The sequence below is a fragment of the Trichosurus vulpecula genome, chromosome 5 (genome assembly GCF_011100635.1).
Source record: "Trichosurus vulpecula isolate mTriVul1 chromosome 5, mTriVul1.pri, whole genome shotgun sequence".
NCBI lineage: Eukaryota > Metazoa > Chordata > Mammalia > Diprotodontia > Phalangeridae > Trichosurus > Trichosurus vulpecula.
The window spans coordinates 89,496,469-89,510,256 of record NC_050577.1 but is presented as its reverse complement, the minus strand read 5'-3'; the positions used below and the strand labels follow the sequence as shown (position 1 = coordinate 89,510,256).

At 36.5% G+C, this 13,788-nt stretch overlaps 1 protein-coding gene across 2 annotated transcripts in view; it reads right to left on the bottom strand.

Moving 5' to 3' along the window:
• Positions 1–13,788, bottom strand: part of PAXIP1 (PAX interacting protein 1) — an 87,174-nt gene that overhangs the window by 52,842 nt on the left and 20,544 nt on the right. For both annotated transcript variants that reach the window (XM_036760470.1, XM_036760471.1), the window contains one exon: positions 13,017–13,130. In XM_036760470.1, the coding sequence (XP_036616365.1) occupies positions 13,017–13,130 (114 nt within the window). The remainder of the gene's footprint in view (positions 1–13,016; positions 13,131–13,788) is intronic.

The following is a 13,788-nucleotide window of genomic DNA, read 5'->3' as shown; positions in this document are numbered from 1 at the left end:
GGGAGGGATGACATTTTCCTTCATTCCTTTTTAGATTCACCACAAGGGGAAATTTTGGTGAAAATGCTATCCTTCAAAGAAGATAATGAATCATACACAATCATTTTGTTCTAGTCCACCTGAAATTCTTAAGCAGTCAAAACTCTTCTCTTCTAAAAGAAATTTACCTGCTTTCAAAAGATATACAGTTCTTTGGATAATTTTGATTACATTAAATTGAAAAGCTTTTGCACAAACAAAGCCAATGCAACCAAGATTAGGAGGGAAACAGGAAATTGGGAAACAATTTTTACAACTAGAGTCTCTAATAAAGAAAGGCCTCATTTCTAAAACATATAGAGAACTGTGTCAAATTTACAAGAATACAAGTCATTCCCCAATTGATAAATAGTCAAAGGATATGAACAGGCAGTTTTCAGAGGAAGAAATTAAAGCTATCTATAGTCATATGAAAAAATGCTCTAAATCACTATTGAATAGAGATGCAAATCAAAACAACTCTGAGGTACCACATCACACCTATCAGATTGGCTAACATGACAAAACAAGAAAATAATGTTGGAGAAGATGTAGGAAAGTTGGAACACTTATTCGTTGTTGGTGGAGCTGTGAGCTGATGTAACCATTCTGGAGAGCAATTTGAAACTATGCCCAACTGCATACCCTTTGACCCAGCAATACCACTTCTAGGGCTGTATCCCAGAGATCATAAAAATGGGAAAAGAACCTACATGTACAAAAATATTTATAGCAGCTTTCTGTGGTGACCAAGAACTGAAAATTAAAGGGATGCCCATCAACTGGGGAATGCCTGAACAAGTTGTGGTATATGAATGTAATGGAATACTATTGTGCTAGAAGAAATGATGAGCAGGCAGACTTCAGAAAAACCTGGAAACACAGGAACTGATGCTGAGTGAAGTGAGCAGAACCAGGAGAATATTGTACACAGTAACTGCCATAGTTTTCGATGACCAATTTTGATAGACTCAGTCATTCTCAGCAATGCAAGTTGTTGTTGTTGTCTTTGTCCTTCATTTTTGAAGAAGACCATGACATCAGGGAAATGATGACATGACTTGCACTTGTACTTTGATTTGAGTGAGGGAGGGTTGTGCAAGGTCACCAGTCTCACATTCTCCTCCAGGGCCATCTGAATCCAGTAACCAGATATTCATCAGGATGACCAGAGATGACCCAGGATGCAATGGGAGACCCTGGCCCTTTTAGGCTAAAGCCTTTTCATGTACTCACCTAGCATAAGGTAAAGCCCATTCAGTGAATAGACCTCTTTTAAGAAGTGAGTCAAGGGATGGCCCCTTTAATTAGAAAAAAAGAAAAAAAATCAAGCTGAGAGGGGAAGACCTTCAGGGTTGCTGTTCCAAAGAATAACAGTTATGACTGAACAATTCCAAAGGACTCATGATGGAAAATGCCATCTCCATCCAGAGAAAGAACTATGGAGTCTGAATGCAGAGTGAAGCAGACTATTTTCTTTTTTTGTTTTTTCTTTCTCACGGCTTCTCCTATTTGTTTTAACTCTTCTACAAAACATGACTAACGTGAAAATATGTTTAATAGGAATGTATACGTAGAGCCTATATCAGATTGCAGGCCACCTTAGTGAGGTAGGGGAAGGGGAGAAAATTTAAAATTTATGGAAGTGAATGTTGAAAACTAAAAATAAATTAAATAATAAAAAAATGCTAGAACATAGGAAGGAAAAAAAGATATGCAGTTCTTTAAAGAATAAAAGAAACATCACTTGGCATTCCATACAGACATACACATGATAATAAACTGTACTTTGAAAACTTTTATTTTTGGAAGAAAATTTGTAGTCTGTTTCTGGAAGGCTTGAGCCTAAAATGCAATTTTTTTAATTGATTTTCTATTTTATATGATTCCATTCTGTAATTGATTCTATTCTCTAACTGCTTGAGCCACTACGGTGAATGAAGTTCAGAAGTTCATGAATCCAGAAGTTTCATTTTCCCTCTCTGAGTTAATTTAAAGTTCAGTTGTTCTATAAAATCACCTTAATTCAAAGAAATATATCATCTCCACACATCTTACTGCCCATGCACAATTAAGGTAGACTTGTTATCTTACTAAAAAAGCCTTGTACATTCATGTACAATTAAGGGAGATCTGCTATCTTACTGCAAAGCCTTCCAAGATCCAAGTGGGCACCAGGAAATCCGTTATCCCTGCAACACTGGCTATCATTTAAAAAAGTCAGGGCTGTCAGCACTGCAACGCTAACTAGCCATGGCCACCATCAATGAGCTTTCTACAGCAACAAGATGGAAGGAGAGGTTGTTCCTAACCATGTATCCCAGACTTCTATCCAATCACATTGTTTTCCATCATGTATGCTACTTTAGACTTAGTGACCAATCATGTTGTTTTCCATCTGTGATGCTTCCTATTCTCTGTTCTCTCGTACTTCCCAAAACTATATGAAGGCTAATAAGCCCTATCCTGTGGTCTTTTGGCTGACTAAGGAGGTAAGAACCATTTTATTGGTAATTACTAGCCTAACCAATAAATTGAACAGGCTCAGAACTCTGTGCCTCAGTGTACCTTAATTTCAATCATGCCTTAAGATATCTAGATGTCACAATTTCTTGGGTATCTGGAACAAGGAATACTTCACAGCCAAGAATGAACAAGTGTCCACAGAGTTTAGGTCACAGTTAAGAGTTTGCTTTATCAGGTAGGATGATCAGTACTTAACTTTGAGAACACCTTCAGGGAATCATTTTCCCAAAGCCATTCAATCCTTTGCCCTCTCCCTTCTATAAGGTTTCTTTTCTCCAGCAGGTCAAAGGTAAACCTAAGAAATATGTCCACTAATTGAAATAATAAAAGAAACTTCTTCCATCTTATCTTTACCTTCAAGTCATGGGTGGGGAAGAGGGTAGGCCCAAACAAGGATCATTATCTCATTGGTATCTTCAAAGCAAGAGAAAAGGCAAGGACCTTAACTATATAGAGGTATTTTCCCTAGGTCTGCTTGCAACTTTTAATCCATCTTCCCAGATCATAGCTTTTGTTCTTAACTGTTTATACACATGCCAGAGGGAAAGATGATAGGCTTAAGACAAAGGGGAAAAGGATTGGTGAAGGGAACTGTTTCTCTATTAAGTTTTAAGTACTGATAAGGTTTCTTTCATTCAGGTAATTCGGAAAAGGACTTGAGACTTAAGAAATACTAATTTCTCAATCTTTTCAGTTAAATTTTAAATGTCACTCTAACTTGTCTCAATTTCATTTAGATAAATTTGGTGATGAATAAAAAATGTTTAAATTCACAGTAATGTCTACAGTCATATCTGTTTCAATTTACAACTTTTTCTACCTGCCAGGTATGACGGGAAATGAACTAGAAGTTTAAGTCATGAGAACACACTCACTGGTTCTGGTTCTGACTCCTGACAATAATTTTACGCATGATATTGGGTAAGCCAATTAACCTTAGCCTCAGTTTCCTCATTTGTAAAATGAAGACAAGTTAACTTGCTGAGTCATCATGATATGTGAATATCATAGAAAAACATTTTGAAAAGGGCTCTTTAACTATGTACAACTACAACAACGTAAATGGACACATTAATAAAAGGAAGCTGAAGTATTAATTGAAAAACTGATGAAGGTTTAAGAGAAGTGATAATGAAACATAACTTTTCCCCCATAGCAGAGGTGAGGAACTACTATGAGAGAAAATTGTATATGATGTCAGTTTTTATTGGATGCTTTTGTTTAATTGATTTTCTTTGTCCTAAGGAAGAATTCAGGGCATAATGGTAATGTAAACACAAAAAGGGTCAATAAAATGTGTTTTTAAGTGCCCTAGAAATTGAAGATGTTATTAATTTCTCCAAAGTAATATTATATAGTAATGGAAAAGTCATCCCTACTGACAGAAGCATTTTTAAGATTTGACATTTCACACTATTATTTTAATTTTGTACCATTTCAATAAAAATATTTAAGTGCTTACTATGTGCCAGGCATTGTCCAAGTACAAAGAATGAAACAGCCCCTACTCACAAGGAGCTTACATTCTAACAAGGATGACAAAGGCATAATAGCAATAAAGTGAAGAAATACAAATACAAAATAGTTCAGCAGAGGTTAGCTTAGGAGAGAAACATTTAGCAGCTGGGGAGATCACAAAATGGTGCTTAAGTTGTCTTAACAGGAAGAGAAGAATTCAAAGAAGCAGAGATAAGGAAAGAGCACATTCCAGTCAGAGAGGATGGGCCAGGGCAAAGGCAGCAAGGGGAGATGAAGTCTTAGTTTGGAGCCTGGTTGTGAAGGGTGTTAAAAGTTAAATAGGAATGTATATTTTATCCTAGAGGCAACAGGAAGCAATTGGAGTTTATAGAGTGAGAAAGGGAGTTATGATCAGATATAGGCTGAAGTAAAATTGTTTGTTAGCAGCATGTAGGATGGACTGGTAGTGAGATACCTGAAGCAGGGAGACCAATTAGGAGGCATGGTAATCTAGGAAAGAGGAGATGAGGGCCTAAACTAAGGTGGTAGCTGTATGACTATAGAGGAGGGGTCTGAGAGCTTGATAACCTTAAAATCTTAGAAACAATTAATTCTTATATGGGTTGCTCGGTCTTAAAAGTATGCGGTCACAACAATAGCCAATAATTTCCTCAACTTTTCTTTTTCAATAAGCACATTTTTGAATATTAGGGCATAGAATCAGAGAAATAAATATTATACCAATGACTTACTGATAAGCATTAATTGGTAAATAATTATCTATGAATTTCAACTCAGAATAATCCTAAAAGGTAAAAAAAAAAAATTGGATATAAACAGATTCATGCTTCCAAATTAAATAATTAATCTTAGATTGTTCAATTTCAACCAGTTAATAGAAGGATCCAGAAGTATCTGAAATTCTATATATAATAATACTGGAGATGAATCTCATGTCTGAGTTGCCGGTAAAAACTAGTTAAGAGTATAACATAACCTCCTAGGACATATAATATAGGCCTTATTCTCTTGAAAGGGGCCATTAGCATATTAAAGACCAATTTGTTAGGCTTCTGAAAGTCTTTTTATAACTGTGTTATCATTTGCCATCAAGAGATCATTAAGTGGGGATAGCTAGGTGGCACAGTGAATAGCGCACCAACCCTGGAGTCAGGAGGACCTGAGTTCAAAAATGGCCTCAGACACTTCACACTTACTAGCTGTGTGACCTTGGGTGGCTCACTTAAGTGAGCCAACTGCCTTGCTGTTTCAACAATCAGCTAGCAGCTGCTGTGGCAGTGTAAGATCCACCAACAACCAGCACCCAGAAAGCTGCCAACACAGGTTCTTTGATCTGCTTTACTAAGGAAAGTAGCATTAAGGGGTTAACAATCTTATTTCAAACCAACATACAAGTATCATTCACTTAGTTCAGGGGAAAAAGCCAGCACCCCGAACTTCAGAGCAAATACAAACAAATTACAAACATCAACAGACAGATCTTGTCTGATTCAAATCACAACACATAGTTACCAGTGCCAACTTCTGGGTTGCAAAGCTGGGGGGCAGTTTGCAGCTTTCCCAGAGTCTCAACACTCCTTCCATGAGTGTGCCCCAAAAAGTCAAACCCCAAGCTGTCCTCAATTACATCCTGTTTAGAGCCCTGAAGGCTCTGACCTCACCCAGGCTGGGTGTGGGATAGTTCCCCATCCCCAGTACCACATCATATACCAACTACTCCCAATTGTCTCCATGGAGAAATAACCAAGACAAAAAGATCCCACTTTACCTGCCCCATTCAAACAAAGGCCAGAATCATTAAAGGCACTTAAGAGAAGAAAAGCAAAAAGTCCCACCTTAATTACCATTATACTTGCCTTTCCCCCTCCAAAAAAAAAAAAAACCAAACAAGAGATCATTAAGTGCTCAGACTCTCCGATAGAAGTTGTGACATAGAGAAATCAAGAAACAACTTCAAGTCTACTCATTCCTCCTTCTGTCAACACAGGCTTAGAAAGATGGGGATGAGTCAATCAACTACTCTGAAACTGGATGCCTGCTGAGGAGAAGTTACCATGTCTACCTCTGGCATGATATGGTGAATGAACACTATTACCACCTAAAGGTTACCAATCTATAGAATCTCAGAAAACGAATAGAAAGGGGCTGCTGATATAGTATTATTCCTAGATACCACATACAGTACTACTTGCTCCTTCATTTATGCCTCCCCAATCTTATGGCTCCCCACAATAGCAAAGAGTTGTCATCCTATTTCACAACCAGACCCTCCCCATGTACTAAACAAATCATTCAATGCTAAAGTTTTACCATATCTAGGTCTTCAATGCTATCATCTGGCCTCCAAGTAACTCTCCTGGTAGAGTAACTGGGTTGGACTAGATGGTCTATAAGGTCTCTTTTATGATGCCAATCAGTGATTAAAGATATCCCCGCCCCCCCCCCCCCCCCCACTCAATAGACCTCAAGTGGGGCCAATTAAGCCTGATTGAAGTTTGTTTGTAAGCAGGCCTTTACTTACTAGGCACTAAGCCTCAGGCCCACACCCTTTTGCTAGGCCCTAAAGAGTGTATACACCCAGAAGGTAGTCATTGAGAGCTGAGAATTCAGAAGTAAGAAGCAAGAGTCCAGCACAAACTAAGTACTCTGAGACAACAGAGCTGCAGAAAGAGTGTGGGTAGAGAGTGGAAACCAGGAAGGTGCAGGGACCAGAGAACTGAAAGGGGAGAGAACATAAGCAAGCAGTCAGGATTTCTGAGTGTTTATGTGGAGGCTCCAGCAGGGAGGAAGGTTACAGGATGACTTGGTTCCTTGCTATAATGCTGTTATAATTTCCTTGTTGCTACATTGAGGTGGGCTTACTGGTTTTAGAATATAATTACTGCTGTATTGAATTGGAGTCATTGGTGACTAAATAATTGGTCTAAACTTTGGACTAAATTGATTGGATCCTCTGATGTCTAAATAAATGTTATACTTCCTCTGCCTCCTACCTAGAGAGTTTTTCATACTTTGCGATTCCGAACTATATAGGCACGTTCATGGTCATCCTCAAGGTCATGAATCTTGCCTTACCGATACATCTTTCCACACTAAGTACACTTATCCTATACACCTGGTAGCTTTCTCTTGTCTCAGTTTTAATAATGAAATTGTATTATCTCATTCCCTCAAGGGTCAAGTGAAAGTACCAGGTTCCTACAGAGTAAGAAAAACTAAGGCAAGGTGTAGCCTGGGAAACTAAAAGGACAAGAAAAATGTAGAAGGGTCTGCCCCTAGTAATCTGAACAGAAACTCTGTCTCTGTTTAAATTTCCCTGGCCCAGGTATCTTCTTCTGTTAAAAAAGAAAAAGAGAAAAAAGGGGATAAAAAACAAGATCACAAAAAAAGGTAGAAGGCCAAAGCAGGTAGCTCAGGTTGCTATTTGCTAGATATCAAAGCTGTCAATAGCCATATGAAAAAATGCTCCAAATCACTAATAATTAGACAAGTTAAAATTAAAGCAATTCCAAGGTTCCATGTCATACCCGTTGGATTGGCTTAGTAGACAAAAAGGAAAATGACAAATAGTGGAGGGGCTGTAGGAAAAGTGCATACCAAAATACACTGTTGGTGCAGGTATGAATTGGTCCAGCCATTCTGGAAAGAACTCTGGGCCAGACAAGGTGGTGCATACCTGTCATTTCAGACATAAGGGAATTAGTGAGAATAAGGATCACTTGAGTTCAGGAGTTCTAAACTGCAGTAAGGCTGAAGGCCATTGGTTGGGTTTCCACACTAAGTCTAGCACCAAAGAGACCAAAATGGCCCAGGTCTGAAATGAAGGCCAAAACTTCTGTGCCAATCAGCAGTGGAATTAGGCCCAAAAGTACTCACTGTATTTCCAGCCTGGGTGAGATAGGGAGACCTAGACTCAAAAAAAAAAAAAAAAAAGAGGCAGTTGGAAGTGAACCTCAAAAGCCACCAAATTATTAATATACTTTGACAAAGCAATACCACTATTAGGCCTATACTCCAAAGAGATCACAGAAATAGCACAAGGATGCATATGTACAAGAATACTTATTGCTGCTCTATTTATAATGTCAAGGGATTGGAAACTAAAAAGGGTGCTCATGAACTGAGGAATGGTTGAAAATATCATGGCACATGAATGTAATGGAAAACTACCATGCCATAAAACACAACAAAGGGGACAACTTCAGAGAAACATGGGAAAGTTTGTATGAATTGATGCAGAGTTGAATGGACAGAACCAGAACAATTTATGTAACAATAACTTCATAAAGACAAACAATTTTGAAAGGCTTAAAAACTATCTGATCAGCTAGGTGGCACAGTGGATAGAGTTGATAGATAAGATTCCAGGTTTTGTTTGATTGCATATTCACTACATGGATCTTGTTTTTTCAATTTGGGGACAGGGAAATACAGCAACATGACAAAATGTTTATTAACTGGAAAATATAACAAATTAAAAATAACAGCACTGAATTTGGACCTGGTTCAGAATCAAGCTATATAGGTCCATGGACAATTAAATTTCTCTCGAACATTTATAAAACATCCACTTCATACAAAGGCATTACACTAGGTGCTGGGACACAAAAATAAAAACAGCACAGACCTGGCTCTCATGAGCTGGTTCAAGTAACATTTCTTTCTCTGGCTTTAGTTTCCTTTGGCAAAACGAGAGTTAAGTTAGATCCACTCCAGATCAGAATCTGTAACTGCTTTTTTCTCAGATGTAATACTGCCTCAGTTCTCTTTATAGCTATATATCCTTGACCTCCCAGTTTACCAACTTCCTTAACTCCCATAACCTTTCATTTCATTCTACCTTAGCATCCCCCACAAAAATGTGAACACCTTAAACCTCACCACCATCCCAAATTATTCCATGCCCTAGAACTCTGAAATTATCCTCTTTGATCATCATGTGCAATTCTTCCATCTCTCCCTGGGGCTTACACCACCAAAACAATTATTTGGGATCTCTTTTCTTTATTATGACTTACTCTCTCTACCTCTCCCCGATCCCTGATTCCCATTTCCCCACTTCTGCTCTATTCTCACTTCTTTTCTCAAACTTGATGTTACTATTAAATCAACACAGAATACAGTATATACAGAGTATCCCAAAAATCTCAATGCAGTTTTAAGTTTCAATGGCTTGATAGCGATTGTAACAGCTAATAATAAAGCTTTTAAGCTTTAATAGCTTAAAAGTACACCAAGATTTTTTGGACACCCTGTATTTGTCCTCCACTCTTCATTACTTTGCTCTCCTATGCTGTCAGCCTGACCACCTGCCTTGTAAGTAATGAAAACTATTAGAGGAATCTTATAAATGTACAGACTAGATCAACTACAAATAGATGGTTTTTTAAAATTCAAAACAGCCCTCACTGCTTCTTGGTAGTTTAGACTTAGCAGACTAAAAAGCTTGCCAAGGGGCTTATTTATAATGCTCACAAAGTAGTTATTACAAATCTCTTAAGTTTCCAATGCCCTCTCCTACCCCTTTCCCTCTACAGATGACCTTGCCTCCCAATCTGAGAAAAAATGATGTCATCCACAACAAATCTTTACTCATCCTCTCATTCTCTGCTCTAGTCTGAGAAAAAGTGGTCTTCCTCCTTGCCAAGGCTAACTTTCTGCCCTCTACTTGTAGCCTTGATTCCATGTTCTCTCATCAATCATTCCTACCTTCTCTCAACCTGACTCTTTTCCAATTTCTTGGCCTATGAATGTGCTCAGGGTGCCAGTACTATAAAGAAACCTTCATATTAGCTTACTCTGCATTATAAGGCACCTTGTAAACCTTAAAAAGTACTCTATAATATTTTTTACAAACAACATGTTATCTTAGGGTCAAGAGACCAAGACATGAATTCTATCTGCCACATATCAATATATGAACATGATCAAATCTTAATCTGATTCTCAATTATCCTCATCTATAAAAGAGAAATGATAATACCCATAATACCTTTCTCAAAGGACTTTTGTGAGGAGTATGTTTTGCAAACCTTAAATGCTATATAAATAATCTCAATTGTCACTTCCATTTCTCAAACCTTCGTAGAAGAGTGGGCTCTAGGAGGAGCTCAGAAAAACCTGGAAGGACTTATATGAACTGAGTGAAGCGAACAGAACCAGAATACTGTTCATATAACAGCCACATTGTGTGCTGACTAACTTTGATAGACTTATCTCTTCTCAGGAATGCAAGAATCCAAGACAACTCTGAAGGACTCTTGATGGAAAATGCTATGCACATCCAGAGAAAAATCTTTTGGGGTCTGAATGCAGATGGAAGCATACTATTTGCTCTCTTTTTTCTTATTGTGTTGTTTTGTTTTGTTTCTTCTTTCTCTTGGCTCCTCCCTTTGGTTCTAACTCTTCTTTACAACCTGACTACTGTGAAAATATGTAGCGCCAATATCAGATTGAACGCCATCTCGGGGTGTCAGAATTTAAAACTCAAAATCTTATGGAAGTGAATGTTGAAAACTAAATACCTTTAAAAAAAAAAAGCATAATTAGTATGAAAAAAATAGAGTGGGCTCTGATTCACTATACTGAAACTGCTCCCTAAGGTTATCAATGATCTAATAATTATTAAAAACTAACGATCTTTTCTCAGTTTTCATCTTCATTGAATTCTTTGCTGCTTTTGACACAGCTAATCACCACACTCCTAGATATTCTCTCTTTTTTTCTCTTCTGTGCTACTGCTATCTCCTAGATTTCTTTATCTGTTCCTTCTCCATATCCTTTACTGGATCACCTCAAGTTCCCTAAGTATGGGCATCTCCTGAAGTTCTGGTCTTGAGACTACTCATCTTCTCTCAAAATATACTCTCTAATGGAAGAGGAAGAGGGGACAACATTTTAAAAAATATTTTGATAATTGTACTTCAATATAGCTAGCTTCTTTTGAAAGTCTACAAATTTTATTTTATTTAAAGATAATATTCTGAAAAGGGATCTATAGGATTCACCAGACTACCAAGGAGTTCCCTGTGCTAGATAATCTCATCAGTCCCCAAGAATTAAATTAGCTCTATGTAGATGACTCAACAAATCAATATATGCAGCACTTATCTTTACCTTGTTGAAAAAGGGTCCAACCTCCCTCTCACCAGCTGTGTGACCTTGGGGCATCAGTTTCCTTATCTATAAAATGAAGGTAACTGTACAAGATGACATCATGAAGTTGCAAGGAGCCTATGATCCTAAACTTCAATGTTACCTCCCTTCAAAGACCAGGTACCACTTCTTCTGTGTAGATCTTCCCTACTCTCCCCATCACTAGCTCCCATTTCCTCCTCAGATTATCTTGTTTTATCTATCTGTGTACAAGCTGTATGGTCCCAGGAACTAGCACCAGCACCTTTTACACAGCAGGCACTTAATAAATGGGTTCTGATACTAAAGCAGATACTTATCAATAACTTCACTAACAATCACTAATGTTTAGTAACTATTCTAGGGACTACTTCAAAAAGTATTACAATAGCTCAAAACAAAATTAATTTTTACTTCAATCAATTTTTAAATGAATATGTGTCCTAGAGTGCATAGTGAACACAACTCGAAGTTGGGGTGAGAGGAGTGTTGTAGAATCAGAGAATAACAGTGCTATTATTCCTTAAGTGATGAAATCAGTTAGGAATACCAAAACCAAAAATATTTGACGATAGGTTTGAACTCAAGCCAAATTTCAAACTGAAGTTAAGTGTATTCATTTACCACTATTCAATTCCTCTCTTGAAGAGTTCTCTGCACTTTTGATGGGAAAATATATGCATTTGGATTTGATTCAAAAGAAGTTAAGAAAAATAATCGTACTGAGTTAAGGCAAAATGAATGAAAATCAAGTTCAAAGCCTAAGATAAATATTTGTAAAATTAACTGAAAGGGCCTTGCAGATCATCATGTTCACCCCTCTCATTTTACATGAGGAGGCAGACCAAGAAGAATAAAGTGATTTGCCAAAGGTCAGGTAGCTCAGAAGTAATCAAGCTAGGATTCACCAGGGCCTTCCAGCCCTCTGATATAGTATGACATCTTTTCTGAAACCTCAGCAATATCCCTACTGTAGTACAGTGCTTTGAACATATTAAGTGCTAGGTAAGTGTTTTTTTCAGTCATTCAATCCATTCATTAAATCCTATATATTCTCCTACATTTTTGTCATCACTGGAGAACAAGCAATATACAAAAAAAAAACCACACTAAAAAGTCATAATTCTCTAGGATACAGAATCAAGGAAAAGGAAAAGACAATATAATTAATTCCAAGAATACATACAAATCTGTTTCAACTTCACAGCAAAATACCTTTTTTGAAAATCACCACAAACTCATTAATTGAAAATTTTTAAAAGGTTTTGTTTTACTAAAGATGAACTTTTAAAATATCAAAACTCGGAAAAATAAGTTTTTCTTAAATAGTCTCAATACTCATAATAGGTACCTATTATATTATACATTATATATTAATAAGAAAATATGAAAACTCCACTTAATAATCATGTTACGACCTTTTTAAATGATTCAATAGAATAATTTTTGGTCATGTATAAGAATAAACTTTCCCATTTCGTTTACATTTGAAGGAAAACATCTGGTGTTGCCAAAAATTGTCTCTCTCACTCCCAAAAGACGATGCATGTGTACAATAATTATTTTGAACAAGAGATTTCTAAAGCAGAGATTCACACTAACTAAATAATGAAATACTATAATACGTAACTCAAACCACTTAAATTAAAAATGTAAAGATGTAAAAGTAGTAACAAAAGCTAAGATGTTTTTGGAAATGTTCAAAAGTATCAGAATAACAATTTGAAAAACATGAAAGATGTAAATGCAATCATCAGCTGAGTCTAATGAGCAATTGAAAACAACCTTCAAAGAGGAAAAAAGTATTTAGGAATACTTCAGTGCTATATAAAAAAGGATTGTACATGGAAGACTCTTACCCCCTTTGGTTCTGGTACAATCAAATGAGTACACTTCTTATTGAGGCTCAGCTGGCAATCCCCCCCATAAAACGTAATCAAAGCCCACAGCGCACTTCGGTCTTCAGATGAAATCTAATGGAAAGTTAAAAATAAAACTTTTAGAGCTATGTAATGTACTTTATTCTTTAGATATCATGCCTTTTTTTAACTTATGTATTAAAACACTATGAAACATTATCTCTTTCCAAATATACACTTTTCTTCTTTGCTAACCTAAAAGGTAAATAGGAAATGTTTTCTTAACCATTAATAATGAAAATATTCAAAAAGGGTTTATTTCAATTGGAAGATTCTTTAAATTACATAATCATTCTCAAATTAACTTAACTGAACTATGTATTTCTAGTTAAATATTAAGTGACCAAAAAATATCTGTAACCAAAAAGTATCTGTAACAGGCTCTGATAAAAATATTAGTCTAATCTAGTTGGAGAAATTGATAATAGAAAATAAGCAATGATACTACCTTCTCATACTATATTTACACAACTATTTTTCTACCACTGTCTTCACAAAATTAATAAAAATAAATTTAAGCGTGAAATGAGTCCTTCAAATATTTATAAAAAGTATGAGAGTTGATAGAGAAAATATTTAGACCACTAGTAAACAAAATGTCAATGAAGGAATAGAAATGAGCTGATGGCATATGTATTTTTTATAAATCTGAATTCAACTTCCACACTTCTAAAACTTATGTGTAAAATAGAAACGCTAGACTTTCAAAATG